At 38.4% G+C, this 25,878-nt stretch overlaps 1 protein-coding gene and 1 long non-coding RNA gene across 3 annotated transcripts in view; both read left to right on the forward strand.

Moving 5' to 3' along the window:
• The first annotated feature begins 154 nt into the window (after positions 1-154).
• Positions 155-25,878, forward strand: part of sos2 (son of sevenless homolog 2 (Drosophila)) — a 53,112-nt gene continuing 27,388 nt past the window's right edge. The window contains exons 1-5 of one of the 2 annotated variants that reach the window (XM_044142518.1): positions 155-1,118; positions 23,133-23,258; positions 23,380-23,511; positions 23,763-23,927; positions 24,008-24,214. In XM_044142518.1, coding sequence (XP_043998453.1) covers positions 1,035-1,118; positions 23,133-23,258; positions 23,380-23,511; positions 23,763-23,927; positions 24,008-24,214 — 714 coding nt within the window. In that variant the 5' untranslated portion in view covers positions 155-1,034. The remainder of the gene's footprint in view (positions 1,119-23,132; positions 23,259-23,379; positions 23,512-23,762; positions 23,928-24,007; positions 24,215-25,878) is intronic. The other variant, XM_044142519.1, reaches the window with a different exon arrangement.
• On the forward strand, positions 12,613-12,843 carry LOC122845949. Its single transcript, XR_006373165.1, has 2 exons — positions 12,613-12,661; positions 12,766-12,843. It is a non-coding gene; the product is annotated as an uncharacterized LOC122845949 (long non-coding RNA).

Raw genomic sequence — 25,878 nt, forward strand, 5'->3', positions numbered from 1 at the left:
ATTCAGTTTTTTACTTACAGGGTATATATTTGCCCACATTTTGGCCCAACTTAAAACAAAAACAAAGAAAAAAAAAAGACGTGTTTTTGTTATATTTTGTATTTTTTGTATCCGTTATTGTGTGAATATGTGATTCATATCCAAGTGTTTCTATCCGGCTACATGTGAAATTACGCAGCGTGCGTGTCTGTAGGACGGATGGGTCGCGCAGCTGCAGCAGCAAACAAGCAGCGGCAGTAGCCGAGTTGTTGCGAGCGATTCCGACTTCTCTAACCAAAAAAAAAAAAAAAGAAAAAAGAAAAACCTTCGACTTCTTTTTATAGCTGCTCTTCACCCACCAAAATGCCTTGGACTTCCCACTGTTTCTTTAAAGGAATATACGCTGGATATAACATCTGGTAGTTGCGGAAAAGATGACTAATTGTGAAATGAGCCGCGAAGAAAAAAGTGTGCCTTGTTTGGAGCTGAAGGGGTTGTGTGCCACAACATAGGAGTGGAAGCGCATCGAGGCCAGCAGCTGCTTGTAGCACCAGCTAGCTGGTTAGCTTACAAAGGTTACAGGTGTTTAGGTAGCAGATATTCGAACGCAACTCGTAGCAGGTAATAAACAGGGCGCCTGCTTTTTGTCGTTACTTTGAGTAAAACGTGCCTGCTATACATTTCCGTAACCAAACTAATTGGCACAACACTCAGCAACATTGTTATTAGCTGTTAGCTCTTCAGTTAGCCGAGCTCAGTGTTTACAGCTATTATTAGCCACCGAGCTAGCGAGTTAACTTCACGGCTACATGTGCTTTTTTGGTCGCGAGTTTTTCGTTGTCAACCCGGACTCGACGTGGGACTCGCAGTGTGGCGGTTAAGCTTTATTCTGCATATTTTTTTACACAAAACGGTGACTTTTTCTTCCCCCTACCCCCATCTCCCCACCAACCCCCGAGCCTGCTCCGGACTGACCCACCCATAAGGACTATCTATTCGGGGCCGATGCTGACAGTTCAGCCCGGATCACGGCAACGCCAGGAGCCGCTACAGCGATGCAGCCCCAGCAGATGTACGACTTTTCGAGTGAAGAGAACAGTCACAAGTGGAGAGGCCTCTTCGTGCAAGCTCTAAAAAAGGTATCAGTCTGACAAAACATAAGTAAGATCCACTAAACCATTTCCCCACACATTCCCTTATAGAGATGATGTGGTGCGTGAGTAGAGTACAGTAGCGTTGGATATGAATGAACATCATAATTTAATTAACTTTTCTATCTATCTATCTATCTATCTATCTATCTATCTATCTATCTATCTATCTATCTATCTATCTATCTATCTATCTATCTATCTATCTATCTATCTATCTATCTATCTATCTATCTATCTATCTATCTATCTATCTATCTATCATTGTAGAGAAAGTTAAATAAATGCTGACAGTTTTTTTTTTTACTTTTCCATTAGTTTTGTCACAGAAAAAGAAGAAAAACTAAACATTATTGTGGATATAGATGCATTAAAAAACGAGAGCCCACCATTGTGTCAACATCCCTGAGCTCTAAATCCAATTTGGCTGCTGCATTTTTGACAGCTGTAGTAATAAACATGAACATTTGCATCTTTCCCCACCCAAATACACAAACGACTTGTATCTTTGGTCATCTTCGTCTTCTGTTTGTGCAAGAATGTTGTGACATGCAGTTCATGTCTTAAAAGCCTCTAGTTGAACAGAACATTGGTGTGTTTGAACTACTTATTTTGGATGTTTGTTGAGTAATTTCTGCGTTTATTTGGCTATATCTGTATTCAGATTATTAGTAATCTCCTGGTATTGTAAAGAGGCCATGACCAGTGTTTCAAGGACCTTTGGAAGAGAATGGGGCCCACAGCATCATGCATCCTCCTTCGTACCTAGCAGCAGGTATTGGGTTTTTTCCAGTTGCATACCAAGGCCTGTACCTAAACGCACCATTATCACTTCCACTGACAACTGGACTGAAAACCCAGGACTGAAAGAAAAAAACCCAAAAACATAATTTAAAACTTTCAAAAGCGTGTAACTTCTCACGATTCTTAAAAAAATGCAAATGGTATTCTTGAGGATTTCACATCCCTGTTAAGGATAAAAATCAACATCAGGCCAGGCTACATTACCTCAAACCAATAGGAATGCTCTCCTGAACTGATGTCTCTCCTCATTGGTTAACCTTCTGTGTGATTATTGAAAGACTTTGGTTGCTTAAGTTCCCTAATGAAGATCATTTTTTTTCCCGCTACGATTTTGAAGAAGTTGCTCAGGGTTTCCCAATCTTTGCAGTGCAGTGTGTTTCACACTTTTCTGATATGTAATAACATACATGACGCAGATTAAATACCTGTGGAATACTCTTTAGCTTGTGTTGTAAAACAATTTATGGCACATTTGTTGCCGGGTTATTTTTTTCCCAACGTAGGTCATATAGTGAGAATGTACAACCCCTGCTTTAAATAGACACTTTGCGGCGCCTTTATGATACTTGCATCACATTAAGTTTCTATCTCTTTTAAAAAAAAAACAACCAAAAAACGTTTTTGTTTCATTTTTTTAATAAACGTTCAGCAAACGATTACTTTGATTTTTAACGTCCTTTGTCAGCAGGATTGACCCGTATCAGTTCCCGTTTTTACTCTCCCTTTCTTTTTCTTGCTTCATCTCGGCTTCTTCCCATCATCACAAGGCTCGGTTTCTGTTTTCTGCTCCGAACGAGAGCGCTTCTGACGACGTTTCTGTCGTCGGCCGGGAGACGGAGGAGGGAAACTTGATTTGCCGCTCAAAGATGAGACAGAGTAGGGCCTCCTGCTTGTGTGCTCATGTTTACTAAAGAGACGGGTATATATAATCGGCTCTAGTAATAATAACAAGGCTACAATTCTCTCGCTGCTTTTAGCTGGAAATGGAAATGTGTGCTCTGACAAACAACAAAAACACTGAAAATATTTGAACATCAAGCTTTAGACTAGAACTGAGCTAAAACCATTTTCTCTAAAATATGATTAATTACTCAGGAAGGACATAAAATTAACTTGTAGTGATTTGTTTCTCAAAACAAATCACTACATTTAAATTGTTTAAATGTAGTGATTTAAATTGCATTTAAATTGTTTGCTATTTATTTGCACCGCACAACCAAAAAGAAGATATTCTTATGTATCACTAGACACACTTCATTTTTGTGCTTTGGATTCTATATGTTATCAACAGTGGTAATAACTGTTGGCTTTAAGAGAAGACATTTTATTTATTTTAATAGATATACATACATTGCCAGTTGGTGCACACTGCTGGTCAGCTGGATTACAGAAATCAAAGTTTTATCTCCGTTTGAAGAAAGACGGATTTGGAAATATGTCTGGTCCCTCATTGAGGACGTTGTTGTTAACAATCTCGAGTGTAATTTGTTTACTTTCTAAATGATGACCTGTTGGTTTTTTGACAAACATTTTCTAATTTGACAAGATGCGAGAGGTGCATCTGTTCAGCCGCTGACTGCAGGCTAGCTGCTACAGCTAATTAGCCAGCTGATACCCAACGGTTAGACCGCCGGTGGCGTAGTCCTGTGACTCTATTGTGTATCACCCTTTCGTTTCCATGGCGTTTGCAAACATTAAAAAGCAACAATCCTGCATCTCCTTCCTCCGCATACAGAGTTTGATCAGTAGGTTAAACGGGTCCATGTGGGTTGAAATGTCACCACGGCTCACACAGTTGATGCAAACTACATAATTACAGAGTCAAAGCAACTAGAGTGCCACATCGAGGACCCAAATACAACCTTACATAATAAAATCTGCATCTTCCAGTAAGCGGCGTCTGACAGACATCACATGCAGCAGAGACTGACTGTTCAGTCTCCCAGCTTCATTGTGCAAACCTCATGTTTGCTAACAATTTGACACCATCTGTCTCCTCATCAAAGTCACAAGTGAACGCAGCAACAAGGCAACTAATTACAGATGACTTGAGACGGGTGTACAGAAATAACTGGAAGCATAGCAAAGTCCTGTCACGAGCCCATTGGTCGAACAGAGTAAGGGTGGAGCTCAGCCATGTGTGCAGAGTACACTCTCCCAACAAACCGTACACAATGGGACAGGAACGCATCTCAGGCCGGCAGCAAAAGGACATAAACAAAAGATATAAACAACATAAATATTTACCAGCACATTTTACCGGCTGGGTTGTGCGCGATGACAGGCGATTGATTACGTGGCCCGTATTTTGTCTTTTTTTTTTTTTTCCAAAATAACCACGGAAAATAACCATGTTTCAGTGAAAACTTGTGCAGCTTATAGAGAATTTAATGAGGTATTTTTATCCTACAAGTATGAATGAAAAACTTAAGTTTCTGAGGAATTGGAGCTCTGAGTACATTGACCATAACTTTAAAAAACATAAATAAATTCTTTGCTCTAGTCTTAGATGTTCTTGTAGGATGCGGCTGAATCAACCTGACGACAACATGCCACACGCGTGGCATCCATGACTTTAGCAAAAAAGTAAATAAAGCTGGAAACGGATCGGTAAGCTCCAGAGGTTTGTCTCATTAGACAACCACATGCTGTGTTACGCAGAGGCAGCTGCATAACAAAGTGAAAGTGAAACTTACAGCAAATCTCTTACTCTTACTAAATCCATTTTTAACGTGAAGAAACAAACAAGATGAGACTGAGTCGTAAAATTAACATACCCGATGATAACGGAGCGGAGCACTGTGAGTGTCTCCCCACTGATCTGTAGTGCATAGGCAGTAAGCTGAGCGTTTGATACCCCAAAAACATCCCAAGACTTGAATTCAGAATTGTGAAACAGCAGCTGGGTTTCCATTGAACATATAATTGCACAATTTTGTGTTTCGAGAATAAATTTTCCTAATAGAAACATTTTGGTTTAGAAAAAAAGGATGATGTGGTTTCTTTTTGGCCGTATCGAAATTGGTTTATTTCACTAGACTGCAAAGGAAACACTGTTTTGCATCACACAAGTCACATGATCAACAACCGGACATTGCCACTGCCACAAACAACGAATAAGAAGACACAGGAAGTATTTGGAGCATACTTCCTGTGTCCTCCAAATACACAGTTTTTTTTTTATCGCATGAAAAAACATGTTCACATGCAGGCCTGTCACAATATAAAATTTTGCTGGACGATAAATTGTCCCAGAACTGATTGCGATAAACGATAATATTGCTGTTTTGAGACCATTTTAAAGTGATATAATAGCAACAATGGCATAAAAATACTGAAAAAAATCTCTCAATTTAAAATTCTAATGAACATTTAAACACTGGAACTGGAAAACATTTAAAATACCCAAAATAATTAAAGAAAACAACAGAAACAGCAAATAAAATGAACTATGAAGTTTTTGTAAACAAAATTATATTTTAGAAAAAAGGTCTAGTTGAGCTCAAAGCCCCAGACTGAAGACTTTTATAATTCAGTTTTTGGTAAAAAGAGAAAAACAATAAATCAAGCAAATTAAAATAGATTTTTTTTTATTATTATTAATCATGTGATTAATTGATTTATTTCTTATTTTGACAGGCCTATTCACATATGATTTGTGTTTCTTATTTAATGGAAACACTGCAGCTGCAAAAATTATTATTTTTTTTTTCTAACATTAGCAGAATATTGACGACGTTTAAAAACTATTGTAAATTTTGTGTTATCAAAAGTTTATGCATCAAAATCAAACTACAGCCAAACAAATGTTAAAGAAAATATCATTTAACTGTAATAAACACACGGTTAAATTTTTGCAGCAGTAACAATAATTATCTGAGTAAAATAATTTTTTTTATGATTTTACTAAAGCATAAAGAATATTGCCCCAGGCTCAGCTGCTGCAAATATCCCTGCAGCCTTTTTCCAGACTTGGATTTTCATTTTCTTCTTCTTTTTTTTTTTTTTTTTTTTACCAGTAACGTATCTACAAATAAATGACCCAGTCATGTCTTTTATTTGTTTGTATTACGTGAGAACTGGTACGATGAGTCAAGTGAAACTCAGAAAGCAGCTGGTGGGCTGAAGTGCCACTGTCATTGTCTCAACTTGCTGCACAGCTGCCGCCGGGAAAACCTTTGAAAGGCAGAAGTAACAGGCTTGTTATGGTTTTGTCAGACTTTGACTCGCTGCTTCACACGAATCGGTCCGAAAGGAGGGGGGGTATTTTTGGCGACGACTCGTCATGCATCACTTCATTCCCGAGAGATTATTGATGAGCGGTAGAAGAACAGGTTGAATCCTCAACATCATCAATGGCAAGATCGTCGGATCGATTATTGAAAAAGACCTTCAGGACGCCTGATTTGGGCTAGTATTTTTTTTTTAAATGGTAAATGGACTAAACTTATATAGAGCTTTTCCAGTCATTCTGACCACTCAAAGCGCTTTACACTAGAGTCACATTCACCCAGTTGCACTCACAAACACACTCAGTAGGAAGCTGGAATCGAACCTACAACCTTCTGATTGCAAGACTACTACTCTACCGTAGAGCCACAGTCGCCCACATTTTTCAAACATCTCATCTTAACTCTGTCTTCAGCCTTTACATATGCATAGCTTTCTGTCTGATCTGATTTTGTATCTTTTGCTGCTGTTTGGCAGCTGGCAGCAGTATTATTTTAAAATGGTACTTGTCTGACGAACGAAAGCAAAAAAATAATCAGCAATTCAAATCAAAGATTACGTCGATTTGCATTCTTGGATGCAAATCGATCCATCAAAGAATGATGCATTGATCATTCTTGCATCGATGCATCATTCTTGCGATAAGACTGGAATCAACTCAGACGGGAAATTTAACGATTCAATGTTTTTTGGTTCTTTTTTCCTTTTGACGTACAACACCTGACGAGGGTTTTCTAGGCGGCGCTGACGTCACTGTTCACTGATGATGTTAGAGTAGAGAGAAGGCTCACCTGGTTCACGTGTTTGAAAATTAACTGGTAGGAAGGACAGTGATGCCAGAAGGTGCTTAGCAGAAAACTGTAATTTCTATATGCTGAGCCATGTTTACGGTTAATTCAGGCTGTGAGAGAGCAAGACTGTGCAGATAACAGGAAGGTCTGATTGGAATACAGCAACCTCTCGATCACTTCCGTGCGTTTCCGTTACAAATGTGCTCCAAACGTTTTCAATAGGTCAAAGAACACAACTTCACAGTTGCGCTGTTTAAATTAAAATAGAAATGCAATGAAAACCACTTCTCAAAAAGCTTGTTTATTAAAAATCACGACAGATGTGAACACTTATGAGACGTATAAATATTTCAGTCGAGTATTGCAGCATTTTTGGAAATTTGTAATCCGATTTTTTTTTTATTTTTATTTTAAAGAAGTGCCATGGATTCACCGAAATGACAAACTCAGCTCTTGATGTAGTTAGTGTGCGATGATGCTGTGGGCGTGTTGTCCAAGGAGACCAGCTCCTACAAATAAGTGGTTGTTGCTGTATACAAGCTGGCATGATGTGAAAAAAGTGTTTCCGTTGCAGTCTTGCGAAATACGGCTGAAAAACATCCAAGCACAAAAACAGTGTTTATTGCTGTGTTCCCATAAAGTTAATTTATTTTCATTATTCCAATTCGTGCAGTTTTATGGTCAATGGAAACATGGAGTCTGTCTATGTAGCCTTAGAGTTGAGAGAGCAGTCTAAATGCTCCAGGGATTCATAAAGAGGCTGCCATTTTTAGTCATGCTAGCTGTTTTAACTATGCTTATCACTAATACAAAAGGTAAAAAATACTTTAATTAGTCTAAATACTGCTCTTATGATAGTTTTAACAACGAACTAAGACCCGGAATCAATCAATGCCAACCAAAATTGGTAAAGCATGACAAAAGCTGGATGTTGTTATTTGGTCACAAATGTCTGTTTGGTGAACATGCTTGTCTGGGACTCTTGCGTTCTGCCCAGAAATTCAAATTTAATTCAAAAATGCTTTATTTTCCAACAAAAATTTTATTGTATTTTGTTTTACATATACACCTGCCATATAACCAGTACAGTAAACAGGATCTACGAACACCCCCTTAGAAACATATCTGCATATACTCCTTTAAGCATACATGAGAAATTAGTCCACTGTTGAGGCTTCTTTGTTGCTCATTGTGTTTTGACTTTAAACTTGTCTTTAACCGGCGTCGTCATTGTGAGATATGTCCACTCCTTCAACAAAATTCCGGAAGGGTCTCCAAATGTCTTCAAATAAATCACCTTTCCCTTTCTGGAGATATGTTATGCGTTCCAAAGGCAAAGTCTTTAGCATTTGCCTAATCCATTGGTTGATACCTGGTCCTGACGTTCTCTTCCAGGATAGTGCTATCAGTCTTTTAGCCTGTAGTAGACATATATCAATCAACAATTGTTCACACTTGGTAAACAAAGTATTTTTAGGGTACAAACCCAAAATTAGAAAAGCAGGGTCAAGTGCAACAACTTTAGAGACAAGGTGGTCCAGAGTACTTTTTATGGCTTTCCAGAAATTTTGAATTTCCTTACACTCCCAAATACAATGAAACAAAGTCCCCTTTTCTTCTAAACATTTTGTGCATACATCTGGTATATTAGGGTTGTACCTATTTAAATTGACTGGTGTTATATAGATTCGCATTAACCATTTGTATTGCAGTAACCTTAGAGTTAACAGTTTGCTTTTGAGCCTTTGCACAGACAGACTGCCACTCTTCCAGTGACAGGTTTATTCCCAGGTCTAAGTTCCGTCTAGTTTCCGTGTTGAGTCCTCTGTTGAATTCAAAACCATAAAGCTATAGAATTCTGAAATCGCACCTTTATTTTTGCTAAACTTGCAAACCATTTCCTCCAACTGGGATTTTGAGGGCCTGGACAAATCTTTGATTTTTGTCCTAATGTAGCTTCTGAGCTGCAGGTATTTGAAGAAGTATTTTTTATCTATATTAAATTTCTGCCTGAGTTCCTCAAAAGACATCATGTAAGTTGAGTTTGCTTGATATAAATCGTTAATCTTATCTAAACCCTTTAAGGCCCACTGTTTAAATACAGAATCTGCTCTTCCAGGAGTAAAATCTTGGTTTCCCCATATAGGAGTAAACTGTGAGAGTATAATTGGTTCTTTTATGAATTTCTTTACGTCATACCATGTTTTGATCATATTTTTAACAATAGGATTAGCTGTTCTTCCCAACAGTTTTGAGACCGAATCAGCAAAAATGTATAAAGGCAAAGGTGGACTTACAGAATCAGATTCCATTTCCGTCCACTGAGGGGCATCCCTGGTATTAAAGTAGTGTCTAATAGTTCTAAGTTGGGTTGCCCAGTAATACCACCTCATATTCGGACATCCTAGTCCTCCCTTCTTATGAGGTAAGTGTAGGAGCGACAATCTAATCCTGGGCCGTTTATTTTGCCATAAAACCCAACAAATAACTTCCTAAAATCATCAAACCAGTTTGCAGGAGGCGGCAGGGGGACATTTTGAAAAATATATAGTATTTTTGGAAGCATATTCATTTTGAAGGTGTTGATTCTGCCAATCAATGATAAGGGAAGGGGCATCCATCTATTAATACTTTCCGTGATTTCTTTTGTTAAATACTCATAGTTCTTCTTTACAATCATATCTAGATTTGAAAATATTTGTATTCCTAAATAAGTGAAATCTCTAACAACCTTGAATTCTGAGCTTATTACCGGGGACATTTCTTTTTCATCCAAAAATAGTAATGAAGATTTAGCTTTATTAATACTATACCCTGAAATATGGCCATACTCCTCTATTAAATTAAGCAAATTTGGAATAGACTGTTTTAAGTTTGAAATGAACAGGATTATGTCATCTGCATATAATGAAAGTCTGTGTTCTACATGTCCAATTGTAATGCCAGCTATATATTCATGGGCCCTTACGGCTATAGCAAAAGGCTCCAACGCTAAAGTAAATAACAAAGGGGACAAAGGACACCCTTGACGACAACCTCGTTTGATAATAATTGGTTTAGACACATTCTTATTTGTTAATATTTCTGCAGTTGGGTTTAAATATAATAAGTGAATCCATTTTTTAAAGTTGTCACCATAACCAAAACGATTTAAAATATTGAATAGATAGACCCATTCGACTCGGTCGAACGCTTTCTCGGCATCTAGAGAAAGCAGTGCAGCTCCAGATTTTACATCCAAGCCATGAACAATGTTTAGAAGCCTCCTCACATTGTGCAGACCTTGCCGTCCCAAAACAAAACCATTCTGGTCCCTGTGTATCACTGAAGGAAGTGAGTCTTGTAAGCGTATTGCTAATAATTTACAGAGTATTTTTAGATCAGCATTAAGCAGGCTTATTGGCCTCATGTTTTCACATTTATTGCTGGGTTTCCCAGGCTTGGGTAGCACAAAGATTAAGGCATTTGTCATAGATTTTGGTAGACCACCATTGCGATATGCCTCCTGAAACATCTCAAAGATAGGACTTATTAATTGCTTTTTAAATTTTTTATAAAAGTCTATAGGGAACCCATCAGGCCCAGCTTTCTTCCCAGCCTTCATGTAGTCAATAGCCTTACCCAGCTCTTCTTTTGTGATTTCAGCTTCCAATTGTTCTCTATACACTTCATCTATTGAGGGAATATCTAGCTTATTTAGAAATGAGTCATGTTCTTGAATATTCGAGGTGTCTTGCGAATCATACAGCTTGTCATAGTATTGTCTAAACTCTTCATTTATCTTGATTGGGTCTACTAAAGTTTCCCCTTTACTATTAAGGAGAGAGGTTATGTTTTTTTGCACTTCCAGTTGTTTTATTTGCCATGCCAAGAGTTTCCCTTGTTTTTCTCCTTGTTCATAGAATGATTGATTTAATCTTAGTAAACTGGAGGCCGCTCTGTTTGCAGATTCTTTTTCATATTGTGCTTTTAATAGCAGCAATTCCTTCTCTATTTCTGCGTTGCTGTTTCTAAAAGTTTGAAGTTCTAGTGATTTGATCCTGGATTCCAATTGTTGTCTGCTCCTACGCTGTTCTTTAGATTTTGAGGCGGTGTAACTAATTATGTAACCCCTCAGACATGCTTTAAAAGCGTCCCATTTTATACAGGCTGTAGTTTGTGTGGTATTGATACTAAAATATTCATCTATTTTTTCTCCAACATATTTAAGAAATTTGTCATCCTTCAGCCATTTCTGGTGTAAGCACCAACGGGGAGGGTCATTCAACAGGTTGTTATTACAGTATAATAGATTACAGGGAGCGTGATCCGATATTAGTATGCTATCATAGCAACAATCAGATATATTTGAGAGTAATTCCTTTGAAATCAAAAAGTAGTCTATACGGGAATAAGTCTTAAATGTTTTTGAATGACATGAGTAGACTATGTCAGTAGGTTTTAAATGTCTCCAGATATCCAGTAAATTTAATTCTTTCATAAAACTGCAAATCGTTTCCCTGCTTCTGCTGTGTGGCTGGTAAGCTGCTGAAGCCCTGTCCAAAATGGGGTCCAGAACACAGTTCCAGTCTCCCCCTATAATGTATTTTCCCGTCAGCGATGAAAGGGTAAGAAATAAGTTAGTATAAAAAACACCATCATCAGAGTTAGGACCATAGACATTTACTAAGATCAGGGTTTCTTGTAGGATGGACCCCTGGATTATCAGATATCTCCCAAATTTATCTTTAATAACATTGGTCACCTGAAACGGAATGGATTCATGAATTAGGGTCATTACGCCCCTGGCTCTTGATGTAAATGGAGCTACATATATATCTCCCCGCCACCTCCTACGCAATTTTATATTTTCTTCCTCCAAGAGATGTGTTTCTTGTAAAAATATTATTTTAGAGTTTAAATCTTTCAGTTTGTTCATGACTTGCTTGATCTTTTTTGTCTTATGTAAGCCTCTACAGTTCCAGGATGTGTATTTAATTTCTGTCCCCTGCATCATGTCAACTCAAAGGACACTGATGCGGTAGCTTCACAAATATGTCCAAGAGGGGTAACAAAAACAACAGAACCGATAACATACACCCACAATCCCTGAACTACTTGAACAAACAAAACCCCGTTCCCAACCAAGCGGTTAGTCCCTCCCATTAAATTCCTTCCAACCATAGATAGTATAGATCCCTATGATCTATTCTCACTATTCTTAACCTCTGCCAACAACTAAAAAATAAATATACGTATTGTACTCGACCTTCTCCCGCATTTTCAGCAGTCTATTTGTCCCTGTATAATTAAGGTGGTCCCTGGTATGTGTATCAGAGGTAGAACATCACAACAGAACATTGAATCTAGAAGTATAAGGTATATATATATATATAAAAAAACAACAGAATAATAACGAGCGTAACTTCACGCTGTACCATGCAACATTGTGATGCTCTAACAAAAAGGTATATTTAGCAGAGACACATTAACGCTACATTCCACCAGTGTTGCCTTATTCAGTCACTCCGATGCACTTATCTGTCTCTTCTGAATCCGATCGACGAACGTTTGGACCTCTGTTGGTGTGTTAAACTTGAAGGTTTCTCCTTGGTACGTTAGCACCAGTTTAGCCGGAGGATGATGCCATGTCTCAGACCAAGCTGGAGGCGCTATGACTCCATCGTACTGCTTGCGCTGCTTGTGTATCTCCGTAGCGACGTCATGGTAGAATCTCACCCGTTGATTTTTATAGAGAATATCCGTCTTTATTTTGCTTGCTTTGAATATCAGATCCTTTTGATTGTAATTAAGGAATCTCATAATTACAGTTCTTGGGGGAGCTTCTGCGTTCCTTTTCGGTCCAACGCGGTGAGCTCTTTCCAGAATCAGCGGACTTTTCAGAGCAGGTATCTCCAACACTTCTGGTAACCAGCTTTCTAAAATCCACAGGCATCGGAGCCTCTCTGCTTCGGGAGATTTACCAGTCTAAGGTTGTTGAGACGAGATCTCATTTCCATGTCGACTATCTTTTCCTCCATTAGCTTCTTCGTTTCTTCCAAGCTCTTAACTTTGTTAAGTAGCGACAGTTGCTCGTCTTCAAATGTAGACAAACGTTCCTCTGCATGCGTCAAACGTTTCGCACATTCACCCACTTCTTTCCTCACTGTTTCTATGGCCGTCATGACACCATCAAATCTTCCAGAAAACTCAGACTTTAAGCTATTAATTGCTCCAAGTATATCTGCCTTGTCGCCGCGTGGGTTATTCATGTCGCCGCCGTTATCTGCTAGCTCTTCGTCAACACCCTTACTGCTGCTCTGCTCCTTGCTAACTTTGTTGCTAGCTTCGTTTAAGCTAAGCTCCACGTTGTGAGGTCCGAAGTTCGTCAACCTGGACTGCATAGTTATTTTTGACCTATCTTTACTCATTCTTCCAGGGCCTGGCATAATGTCACCAAAATCAAACTCAGTTACCTTGGTTGTAGCGTTCAGTGAGTTTTAAAAGGGAATTTTCAGGATTCTTGTCAGGAGCAGCGTCGAACGCGACCTTCTACCTTGCGGTCATACCCGGAAGCCCACCAAAAATGCTTTATTAATCCCAAAGGGAAGTCGGAAAGTAAATGGAAAGTTCACGAAAAGGGAGGGGTTTCTTTTTATGTCCACATGAAATGTGATCATTTTTTTTAAAAATCCAGGGTTTGCCCCAGTCTATCATAAGCCTGGCGGGCCACCAGGCTTCAGGCTGAGCGTTGTTTATTTTTTAAAGTCTTATTTAAAATGTTTGCATTTTTAAGACTTCGGGGGGAATAATAACTGGTGCTCAGTTATTATCCTCTCAATCTTTTAATAACTCATGATAATCAAGTGATATTTTAAAATTTCCTGTCAACTTTAACCATTTTTTAACTCAAAAACACAGCGGGCCGCTGGATGAAGGATTGCCCCCAGCAGCCAACCACCAGGATTAGCAAGTTTTCTGGGGGAAACCTTAAAGTCTTTCACTAAGACCTTCTAAGGTTAAGAATATTGTTTCCTCTTAAGGTAATGCGCTAAGCATGCAGCTGTTTGCATTGTTGATGTTCTTTTGATATCCCATCATGTTCTGTCTGTGTATCCTGGCTCTTCTTAAGCGCTGTGACTGTGCATGAACGTAATTCCACCACCGACTTGCTACCGTTAATAATAACTATGGACTCCACTGGTCTGATGCCTGGCTGGCACAGAGACACCAGTTTCTATCCAGTGCCATGTTGAGGTAGTAAAATGTGGTTGACAAGACTCTCAAGAGAAAGACGGGTCACAATTCATGCACGTTTGTGACTGAAATGGAAACAATTCATTAAGCTCCAGTCAGAGATCTCTTTTGGTTTTAGTTTTTTTGTTTTTGTTTTTAGATGAAATTTTTTAAAATCCAGTGAGGTATTTCTGTGAAGTTAGTTTGCAGGGTCCTAAACTGGCATGCTGGACGCCTCTGAAGCGATCGCCTGTGTAGCAAAGTGACGAGAAGGGAACACAATTAAATTCATGAGGTGGAACCGCAGCTTTATGTAGGATGTTTTCTGTTAAATCATAAATCACGTCTTGTGCTTTTGTACGTCAGAAATGTGCCCTAATGTTTACCGCCACCACATCCTGTCTGCCTTTTGCTTCTTTCTTTTATTTAGTTTTTTTTTTGTTTTCTTTTTAAATTTTGTGGCTCTGGCAGATCTTTGAAATCAAAGGCTGGAAATAAAAACAATATTCTGTGAAATTACTTGAAGAACAAAGAAATGTCATCTGTTTTTGTTGTGTTATGGAACCTTTTTTTTTTTTTTTTTTTTTTCAGGATGTGTATTTTTATCATCACCGCTTCTGCAACCGTGCTTCAGCCTCGGGTGGAAATTAAAAATTTTCTTCCACCCGTCCTTATGGTTGGTGGAACAAAACTTGTTTCAGATATTTAAAAAAAAAATAAAAATGTTTCAACAAACCCTTAATTAAACTTTGGCTTCAATCGATAAACTTTTTGATTTAAAATAATTATTATCTATTTTTAAAAAACTACAAGGATGTTAAAGAAAAGTACAGCTGTGCATTCAGGGCTTAAAACTAAAATGTTTTATTTTGAACTGTTTGCCCAGTTTTTAAAAACAATTTCCAATTATTTTTATCATGTCTGGAAGCTAAAACTTAACAAAAATAAATTAGAAAAAATTCTAAATATTTGTAAGTGGAAAATATTTAATTCATCTGGCTAGAAATATAAAATGTGCTTTAAAAATGCATTTCCTCTTAATTCAAATGGTGGCTGAAGGTAGTCTATGGAAATATAGAGGTTTAACATTAAGAGTTGGTTGACTAAAACAAAATGACAAAAATTTAATCAAACTTTAGCTTGCTAGCTACCAAAGCACATAATTATACTTTGCTCTTCATAAAAAAGAAAAATTGGTTTAGCTTTATTCTTTATTTTCATTCTGTAAAAGTGTTTTTTTTTTCTTTTGGTTTTTTTGCTGACCTCTTTTCACCTTTTGGAAGATCAACCTTACCCACAATTCATCAGTGTACCTTAATTTGGTAAAGTCTAACAGAAATGGTGTCAGACATTTTGTGGCAAGCCTGATTTTTTGCTGCTATTATTAAAGAGAAGGTCTTTACATTTTAAAAAACCAACACCAATTTATGACACATTTGACAATATGTCTGTTGGATTAGAAGATTTTCCTCCAACGGCGCGTGCTTTTGGCTCAAGGAGATGCAAATGAATGAATTATCTGCTAGCTTAGAGAAAAACGTCTGTGTTTTTCCACATGGTGATTTCTGCTGACGCGGGCAAGTTTCTCTCAATCACACAAAAACACATGAAGCAGAAAGGCTAAAGACGCGCAAGAGTAAATGACCTCATTTGCACTCGTTGATGTCATGCAGCAGTGGGTTGCCACATCCTGGAGATGAGGCTGGCCGCTATGTTTTGATGTTCTTGGTAACAGGTTGGGCCTTCTGTGAAGCGGCCCTGAGGCTGTCTGCAGATAGACGATTGGGCTGATTGGAAACACTGGTCCCCGGCTCGTCTTGCCGGGTTAAATTAGCTTACTGGACCCTTGCTTGTCGTCAAAAGGGGTTAAGGTGAAGGATGAGTGGGCAGCGGTCACTCGGTCAGGTCACGACGCGGTCAAGGCGAGGCCCCTCGCCGCTGGGGGTTCGCCTGCTGAAGTCAATGTGTTGATCATGTGACTGCGTGTAAAGGAGCTAAATGTCCTGACATCATATGTACAGTGCTGGTTTTACATACCTTATATCAGATTATTATTTGTCAACGTGGCTATTTATCTGAACACTTTCTGCCTCTTTGAGCCGGTGTGTGTTGTTGTGTGTGTGTGTGTGTGTGTGTGTGTGTTTTGTATGTCAGGTCCCGGTGGATCTCTGCCTTATGGTTCCCCAGACAGTCTGGTTGTAATGGCAGATGATGTCATGGTATGAATCACAAACGGTGACACATGCTCGGATATAATAATGATTCCCAAACCCGTCCCCTCCCCCAACACACACACACACACACACACACACACACAACCCATATTACCTGTAACCTGAGCCTGACACAGTTCTGTATGAGCAGCCAGAATAATAATCAATTCAATTAGAAATATTATCCCTGTATTAACACCACACTGCCTTTATTACCTCCAACCTTACACTGATATTTTCTTTGTGCATGTTGGCGTAATCTTTTTTTAGGTACATAATGATTATTTGGAGGTTGGACAAAATGCACTGCAATATATCTTATTGATCTTACGTCACATCTTGTGCAAGAACGTGATTTTATGCTTTTAATTCATTGATTTATTTTTGTTCGTTTGAGTTGTACTTGACAAAATACTCACTAAGTTTCAAATTGTACATTTTCTTAAATGCACACAGGGTCATACAATGTAGCAAAAATTCAATATTTGGATAAGTGTCTGTTTTTTCCCCAGCATATTTTAGAAGAAAAAAAAATCAATAAATTTTCAATAGGGTTGTGATCAGAGCCATTCAAGAAGTTATGGGCTAGCCTCCAAAGTTTAACATTATTAATCAAATATTTCTATCTGTCAATTAATTGATTAGTAGGATAAAAGAAAATTTAGCTTGATCCATGTTAAAAATACATAAGACAATTGAAATCCTTTTATAAAATAAGAACATATTTTATTCCCTAACATGCAATAAAACAGCGTTCCTGCAGTGTAAACCTGATTATTCATAGCAAAGGCTGCTGCAGGTGAAATAAAATACTTCCAACATCAACATGTGAAAAGCTCATGTCCTTCTGCTTGACTTAACGCCAGTACAGTCGGTGTAGGGCAAATCTGTGGACTTTTAAAATTTATTAATTAAATTTTTTTGGATTAACTGATTTTTAATTTGATAGCCACAGGTGTTTAATTTTTATTTGTGCAGAAATTGAATCTGGTGAATCTAAAACTGTCACTTGAGGAGTTCTTAGTTTAACATATGTAAAGACAAAATGCAAAATTTATATATATACAAATATAGATTCTTTTTCCAGTTTTGGTCTAATTGTTTCGGCAAACTTGTCTTTTCTTTTTTTGTCTGTATACTCCAGCTAACGATTAATGGATTACTAAATTAGTTTCAGTAATCTGAAACGTCATTGTAAATGTAGACGGTGTTGGAGTCCCAGAGCTGCACACTTGGTCACATTTTAAAGTCAGCCCTGATAAAATGAACGTCATCATCACCTAGAAGAGCAGACTGTGTTACGTCAGGGAACTACAGACAAACTACCAGGCGTTTCTATTTCCTAATTTCCTTGTTTTCAGTTTGCTGCTGCTGCAGGCCGGACTCTCCATCCTCCAGCTTTGGCCCAATGCTACTGTTTAAGCAGCTTGAAGCTGGTGATGCTTCCTCACACTCGGCACCCACATCGATTCCTCTCAGTCTACTTTTATGATCTGCTATCCTGAGGGATTTTCCTCCGTGAGGGCAGAGAACAAGGGAGACGTGGGAGGTTGGAAGGGAAAGTGAGCACGGGGACTTCCGGTACGCTTCAGAATTGAAATGACCCATAAAACTATACAACACCCGAACGTGGCACAGGAGAACCTGTGATCATAATTAGAGCTGACTCTTCACAGCAGGTGTCTTGTTTTCTTAAAGGGCCCTACTCTCTCTCTCTCTTTTTTTTCTTTTCTTGAGTTGAGAAGAAGAGATGAGGTGTAAAAATGACTTTTTGCCTTTTTTTTCTGCACATCCTCATTTTGAAATGCGAAGGAAGCAGGAGGAAAATTGCCGGCTTTACGGATTGCTTAATTCCTTTAATGGAGCAGTGCTTAAAGAGTGATTCATGTGTCAGTTTTACAAGATAAAACATTTAGTGTCTCTTGTCCAGGAGATATCAGTGTAATTGTAAGTTTCTGTTAATGTAAGCCTTATCTTTTTTTAGTTTTATCTCAGCCATGCAACAAAATCTAGGTTTTACCTGCATCTCATCTTAGCCAGCACAACCTTGTAACAGGTTAATAATCCCACTGGATTTCTTTCCAATAAAAATAAAGGCAGGGTTTTCCTTAGTGTATTATCAGCCTGGTGGGCCACCAGACTAAGCTTTACTCATTTTTTAAGTCTTTAAAATGTTTGCATCTTTAAGGCTTTACAGTTGCTGTTCAGGTATGAATCTCCCAATCTTCCAGTAACACATAATTATCAAGTGATATTTTCAAATTTCCTGTCGACTTTACACATTTTTTTACTCAAAAGCACGACGGGTCTCTGGATGAATGACTGCCCAAACCACCAGGCTTAGCAAGTTTTCTGGGGGAAATCTTGAAAGGATTATCAATATCTGCATCGGTCCTGATATTGGAAAAAAATTCAATCAGGGATCAGTGACATAAAGGCAGATCTGTCCAGTCTAATTCTACACTTTGTGATCTGAGCGACATCTTGCTGTATTATTCATTTCACGTTATATTTAGAAAACCTGATTGCACTTTCTGAACCATGTGAAAGGTTTGCTGCAGCTTATTTTTACATGTTTGACCAAAACCTGTTGTTTTTGTCAGCTTCTTTTTTATTTATTTTAATCGGTTTTTCCATTTAACAAACTATTTTTTCTTACTATGGTCATTTCCTGTTTTATCTCTGGCTGCTTTTCATATTTAGATGTTCAAACTATATTTTTACCAAACACATAATTAATTTCTCAATGCAATAATAGCCTTTAAGTTGTTTGTTTTTAAGAGGCTGATTAAAGTTGTAGCTGTCAAAGTTCCCTTAGTAAATACTTTGTTTATTGGTAATACCTAAATATCTTGCATATTCTCTTCTAAAAAGCTTTAAGTAGCAGGAGCTTCTGCAGAATCTCGGTCGGCATACCTTTCAGCTCCGTCACGGCTTGTGTATTTGTTTGAAATCACTTTCCACCACTTTCGGTTTCAAGCATTGCGGTTCCTTTATCTCCCATCCTGACGTTGTTGTAGATAGACACCAGTTGTCAGTCGCGGGCCTGTGAGAAACTGGACAATTATTCTGTGAAACTTCGGGGGTTTCCCCCGTGCCTCCATTCAGCGCGGTGACTCACAGCTCCTGGTGTCCTGTGGAATTTAGTCAAGTGACCGATTAGGGTTGAAAGAATTTATCTCATAACCTACTTCCCCCTTTGATATCTATTTCTTTCCCAGTACAGTTTACACTCGTGGCTTATTTATAGCAAGAAGGTCTTGTGAGTGTGCATCAAAACAGTAATGATGAGCAACAAGGCCTCAAACTGTGGTTTCAGTGTTTCCAGCTCTTGTTTTAAGAAGCATCTTAGTGTAGTTACCAAGTTGTAAATCTAAACAGATGATGTGTAATCGCTGTGAAATTCCACCTTCGGTTATTTTATCTCAATCGACGAAATGCAAACTGTAGACAGAAAGGACATCCTGCTCCTCGCTGCATTGCCGTTAACTCAGAGGGCAAAAATGCTCAAAGCCCAGTCAGTGGTGACCTCTGAACATTTTACTAATGTTCCAATATCAGTGTTTTGTCTTTATGATTCAAATCTAAATTCAGGAACAAGGCAGTTCAAAATGCTTTGCGTAAAAAACCCCCCACAAAAATAAAAGAAACATCATACAGTTACTATTGAGACACCAGTAACATGCATTACATTTTAATGAGTGCCATCACCAAAATCATTGCTGCACATCAAATAAGTTGGTAAGTGTTTCATTTATTATGGTTCAGAAGCAACTCTGAGCAGGTGGGTTTAGCCTTGATTTGTAGGAACTCAGTATTTCGGCTGTTTTGCAGTTTTCTGGAAGTTTGTTTCAGATTTGTGGTGCACAGAAGCTGAATACTGTGTCTCCAAGTTTGGTTCTGGGGATGCAGAGCAGAACCAGAAGACCTGAGAAGTCTGGAAGGTTGATGGAACAACAGCAGATCTTTAGTGCATTGTGGTGCTAAACCGTTCAGCAAGGTTTCCCCCAGAAAACTTGGTAAGCCTGGTGGTTGGGCGCTAGGTCAGTCAAACATCCAGCAGTCCGTAGTGTTTTTGAGTTAAAAGTGTTTAAAGTTGACAGGATATTTTAAAATATCCCTTGATAATTGTGTTATTTGAAGATTAATATCAGAACACCAACTATAGTGATTCAGTGATGTATTTGTTTTATAAACCAACAGCAGTGGTTTAAAGTCTATTCTCTGAGCTGCAGGGAGCCAGTGTCGGGATTTTAGAACTGGTGTTATGTGCTCTGTCTTCCTGGTTTTAGTCAGAACACGAGCAGCAGCGTTCTGTATCAGCTGCAGCTGTTTGATTGACTTTTTTTTGGACAGACCTGTGAAAAGGCTGTTGCAGTAATCAATACGACTAAACATAAATGCATGGATGAGTTTCTCTGGATCTTTCTGGGATTTTAGTCTGCTAACCCTGGAAATAGAAGGCTGACTTTGTTACTCTCTTTATGTGGCTCTGAATGTTCAGGTCAGAGTCCATCACTACACCTAAATGTTGGACCTGATCGCTGGTTTTTAGTTGAAATAACTGAAGCTGTGCGTTCCTCTTTAGGTCCAAAGATAATAACTTCTATTTATTTATTTTTTTAGGTTCAGCTTGAGAAAAGTTATGGCACATTCACAGATAGATTTGTTCTAAGCATCTGTTCAGTGATTGGATATGTTCAGAGTCACCTGGTGACATCATAGTGTAGAGCTGTGTCATTTGTGTAGTCAATGGTTGTTAATCTTCCTGTTGCAAGGCGAGAGTAAATATCAAACCCTCTCCTCTGTTTTTTTTTTCTCCAATGGTATTTTTGTTCTCCTTGATGTCTCCTTTGGGTGCTATATTAGCATCTAAACCGACTGCATTCCTGCACCAGGGCACAGCCCAGATGACGACAACTTTTGGGAGGCTGGAAGGCATTTGTGGGATGTTCATTTCTTTTCAATTTCAGACCTGATGAAGCCACACCTTCACGCCTGGATGCATCCATAACCACACCCCCTTTACCTGGTATTTCCACATGGAGTAGTTTATATGCTATAACCAAAGCTTTTGTTTCATGTTCATAATGGAAGTGTACACAGTACGAACAATATTCCTTCTGTTGCGTCAGAAACACTCTCTACGTGAGAGATTCTCTTCGTCTTTCCATGCATTCAGATTAAATTGTGTTGATTCTTTCTTTCTTTTTTCTTTTGCTTGCTATGGTTTTTAGTTCTCCAAATATTTTATTTCAACTTCATTGCTGTACATTAGGAAATGTGTCAAAAAATATGAGTAGAAATGAACATTTTTGTAAATATTCAAATAACCAGTTTATCTTTTTTGGGAATTATATGTTTTGGGATGTAGCCGAGTCTGAGTAATCCTGAAGAAATTATTCAGTTCCCTCTGTTCATATAAAGCTTTTTTACAACAGTGCACTTGGCAAAAAATAGACAAGAATGAGTAATTATTGCATCAATTATCAATAAAGAGCAAATTTTGCAGCAATTGGTTGCTGTGTGGTAAATCTATTGTTAGTTTCACAAACTCCTTAAAAATGGACTTGCACCAAAACCTTAATTTAATGACTAAAAATAATTGTATTCATAATTGAAAATATATTCTTGATAAATAACACAAAATATGTAAGTACAATATTGAATTGGTTATGACGATGTGAGACGTTGGTGGTATTAACAAGGAAATGCATCATGAAAAACATACGTACATGACAAATTATTAAATCTGGAATTACAGCGACAACCACACAATTTCTATATGAAAAAGGAGTGAGTAAATAAGTAAATAAGTTTACCTTTTTCTCACTCCTCTTCAAGGTAAATGCACTCTTCTTTGTTTAAGTACACAGTTATGTAAAACATGAATTGGATGACTTGATGTATGTATATTTACTGTATATATTTCAGTGTAACTACATATTTCTCTGTTCCTCTCTTTAGAGGTATAATATGCATTTTATTCTTTTGTATGGCTCAAAATAAAGCAACAAATAAAACTTGTTTCAACGTATGTATAAATGCTGTGACCTTTTGTGTAGCAGTGCATTTGGACTCCTAAATATAACTGTTGGAACAAAGTACCTTTTTTTGTTAGTTTATTGCGTTTGTCAGGATGTTCCCACAGCCGTACGCGGCGGCAGACCTCTTGCAGAAACGCTGTGCAGGGCTCTGGAATAACTTTACGGCTTTGATAAACCTTCCTGTTGGGCGCTAAAAGTCTCGCCGTCTCTCTTGCTCTTTTGCAGCATAAATAAACCGCAGACTTGTCTTAACCTGTAGCAGAAAATTATTAACTCCTTAGCTGTTCCCAAATGTCTGATTCTTTTGAACTCATTGTTGGGGATTCTCTTAGAAGAGGTAACCTTGAGTTTTCTTCACTCTTTAACGGCATCCGTGTCAAAGAGGGTTGTCAGTCGAAATAAGGAGTTCCCAACTGGCCACTAAAGCCAAAAAGCAGTCCATTCCTCTAGCCAGTTTAATTATTTTCTCTATTAATATTTAATACAAGACAAAAAATCTAAATACTTTGTTGGTCTAATGTGAAAATAATGCATTGGGATTCTTTTTAATGACTCCCAACCTCAATCTGTTCAAAGTTTTAGACGTCTTTACAGCCTGTCTCACCCTGAAAGCTAAAGTTAAGCATTTCAGTCTGGATTGCTAAATCTGCCACTCACCGTCTCTCCCTCCCTCTCTCTCTCCTGCCTGTCTCATACTTTCAGGTACAGGAGCAGGTCCACCCAACCCTGAAAGCAAAGGAGGATGCCCTGCAGCACATTGAAGAGCTGATCCTGCAGCTGCTCAACATGCTGTGTGTGGCGCAGCCTCGCACAGTGCAGGATGTAGAGGTATGACCTTTGCTTCCCCTCTCCTGGTAATTTCTTTTTTAAAGACGGAAACTTTTAATACATAATAGGCTCGTGTCTGTCCTCTTACTACGAAGAATCTCCTTGCCTCCCCTCTCGACAGGAACGTGTGCAGAAAACCTTTCCCCACCCTATAGATAAGTGGGCAATTAACGACGCCCAGGCAGCTATTGAGAAACGTAAGAGAAGAAACCCCTTGCTTCTCCCCGTGGACAAAATACACCCATTACTTAAGGTAAAGACTCACAGAGCTGACCTCTCTCTCTCTCCCTTTTCTGTCTCGTTCCACTTCCTCAGCCGACTAGAAATGTTTATCTAGTTTTGGTGGTAGTTTTGGCAACTTGTCTAATGACATTGCCCCGGAGTGAGCCGTCACCCTGCATGTTCAGACAGACTCTTAACATGATCTCGAACCAACGTTCGGCTGCTGTGGAACGATTCACGTGCTTTGCTTCGTCTGATGGGTTTTGCTTTTCCTCCAATCAGGAGGTTCTGGGCTACAAGGTGGACTACCATGTGTCCCTGTACATCGTGGCAGTACTTGAATACATATCAGCAGATATACTCAAACTGGCCGGCAACTACGTCGGCAACATTCGGCACTATGAAATCACCCAACAGGACATCAAGGTCTCCATGTGTGCAGACAAGGTGGGGATATTGTTGAGGAAGGAGCGGCTGCATTCACTCGCCTCTCGCTGACTGGTTCCGTTTCGTGTCTCTGCGTTCAGGTGTTGATGGACATGTTCGACCAGGAGGAGGACATCGGCGTGATGTCGCAGTTCACCGAGGAGCCTTTGTCGCTCGCGGAGCTTTCGTATGACGAACTGGTGAAGCTTGAAATCGCAGAGGAGCGGCAGTATCTGCGGGAGCTCGATCTGATTATTAAAGTGTTCCGGAACCATTTCCTGTCCCACCCCAAAGTCTTCACAGATGAGGTGAGGAGCACATTAAGCTGATGAAGGAAACATCGTAAAGCTGCTTTTTTAAAGGGATTTCTCACGTCCTTTAAAGGGCTTGCTCACTCATCGGTTTTGAAACAGCTACAACAAACGGCGACGGTCCGGTTCATATTGGAGGCACAAGTTTGAATTTATTCTGGGTTTTTTTTTCTACACCACCATTCTCAAAATTGTGCACACACTCTCCAATACATAAATGCATCCCTATTAATATTTGATTAAATATCTTATATCAAACTACACTTCCCATGACAACATATTTTTCTAGGTATAATGATGTTTCAGGTGTAGTTCAAACTGGATATTTCTCCACTCTAAATGGTTAAACTGGTAGTTCATGCTTCATTCATTCATAACCCAGTTCAGATCTATACTGTTGGAGCACAATAATAATAATAATAATTAATAATGGTTCCATTTATTTTGATGGTAAAACTGCCCCTCGGCATGATGCAACCACCACCATGTTTGACAGTTCTCTAATCACATTTCCTCTCGTTACGACCACGTAACCAACATATGCTGATATATGACCATAAAAACATTTTTCTATTGGAAAACTTGCTCTTCTTTAGACATTGGTGTTCCAGCAGGCCTGATCCTCTGGTTCCCTCGGCGACTCCTGAGGACCGTGGGTTGCCAGTTTGGCTCAGACGGGTTAAAACTTGGACAGAATCGGATGCATTACTGATCCCCCACAGAAGATTGCTTTTATGTTGACAAGCTACTCCCATCTAAAATGTTATAGCAAACATGAACACAACATTTATAACACAAGTGTGAAATTGCAAGTCATTTAAAAAGAAAATAAATGAAATAAATAGAAATAAAACTCTCCCCACCTGTGTGTTTAAAAGGGGAACGTTCAAATAGAAGACTAAAATAGAAAAATAACCACTTTGAATGAGCACCACTAGTTTTACTAGGAGATGTCAAAAATCTAGCGAGCGTTATGCTAAATATTTGTTTTTTGGCCACAAAAAACAAATATTTTATGATGTAATTATTTTAGTCTGCATGTAGATTTTTGATCTTGTTTATTGGAGAAAATGCACAATGAATTAAAAAAATATTCAGCCAGTTATTATCACTGAAATGTATTTAATCAGTTGTGTGATTTTTTTATTTATTTTTTTTAACCCTGGAGAGAAACAATTAAAACGCATCTTTTAAGGTCCAAAATTTATTACATTCATTCCCATGGTGACTGTTTTTATACTTTTCTCTTCTAATTCTAGTATTATACATATAAATGATGGATTAAATGGTACAGAAATATTTAGATGTAAAGCGTAGAGAGGAAAATCTGTTGATATTTCTATGAAAAGACCCACCAGTTCTTTCCAAAAGCTACACAAATTTGAAATTGTTACTCCGCTTCATTTCAGGCAAGTAGCTGTGAGCGGCTTACTGCAGAGCCAGCTTATTCAGACACACATCCAAATAGCAAACAGTTTAAGCCAAATCCACTCTAAGATCATTTAAAGATTAAAACTTCAACTTTCTAATCTGTTAACTGGGAATTAGTATCAAGAAGTCACTTGAAACTTCCAAATATTTTGTCCTTACAGGCTTATTTTATGGAAAACAAACCATCCCTTCACCACTACAAAATTAGGATTTTTCTGTTCGCAGCTAAG

This window comes from Gambusia affinis, linkage group LG16 (genome assembly GCF_019740435.1).
Source record: "Gambusia affinis linkage group LG16, SWU_Gaff_1.0, whole genome shotgun sequence".
NCBI classification, from domain to species: Eukaryota; Metazoa; Chordata; class Actinopteri; order Cyprinodontiformes; family Poeciliidae; genus Gambusia; species Gambusia affinis.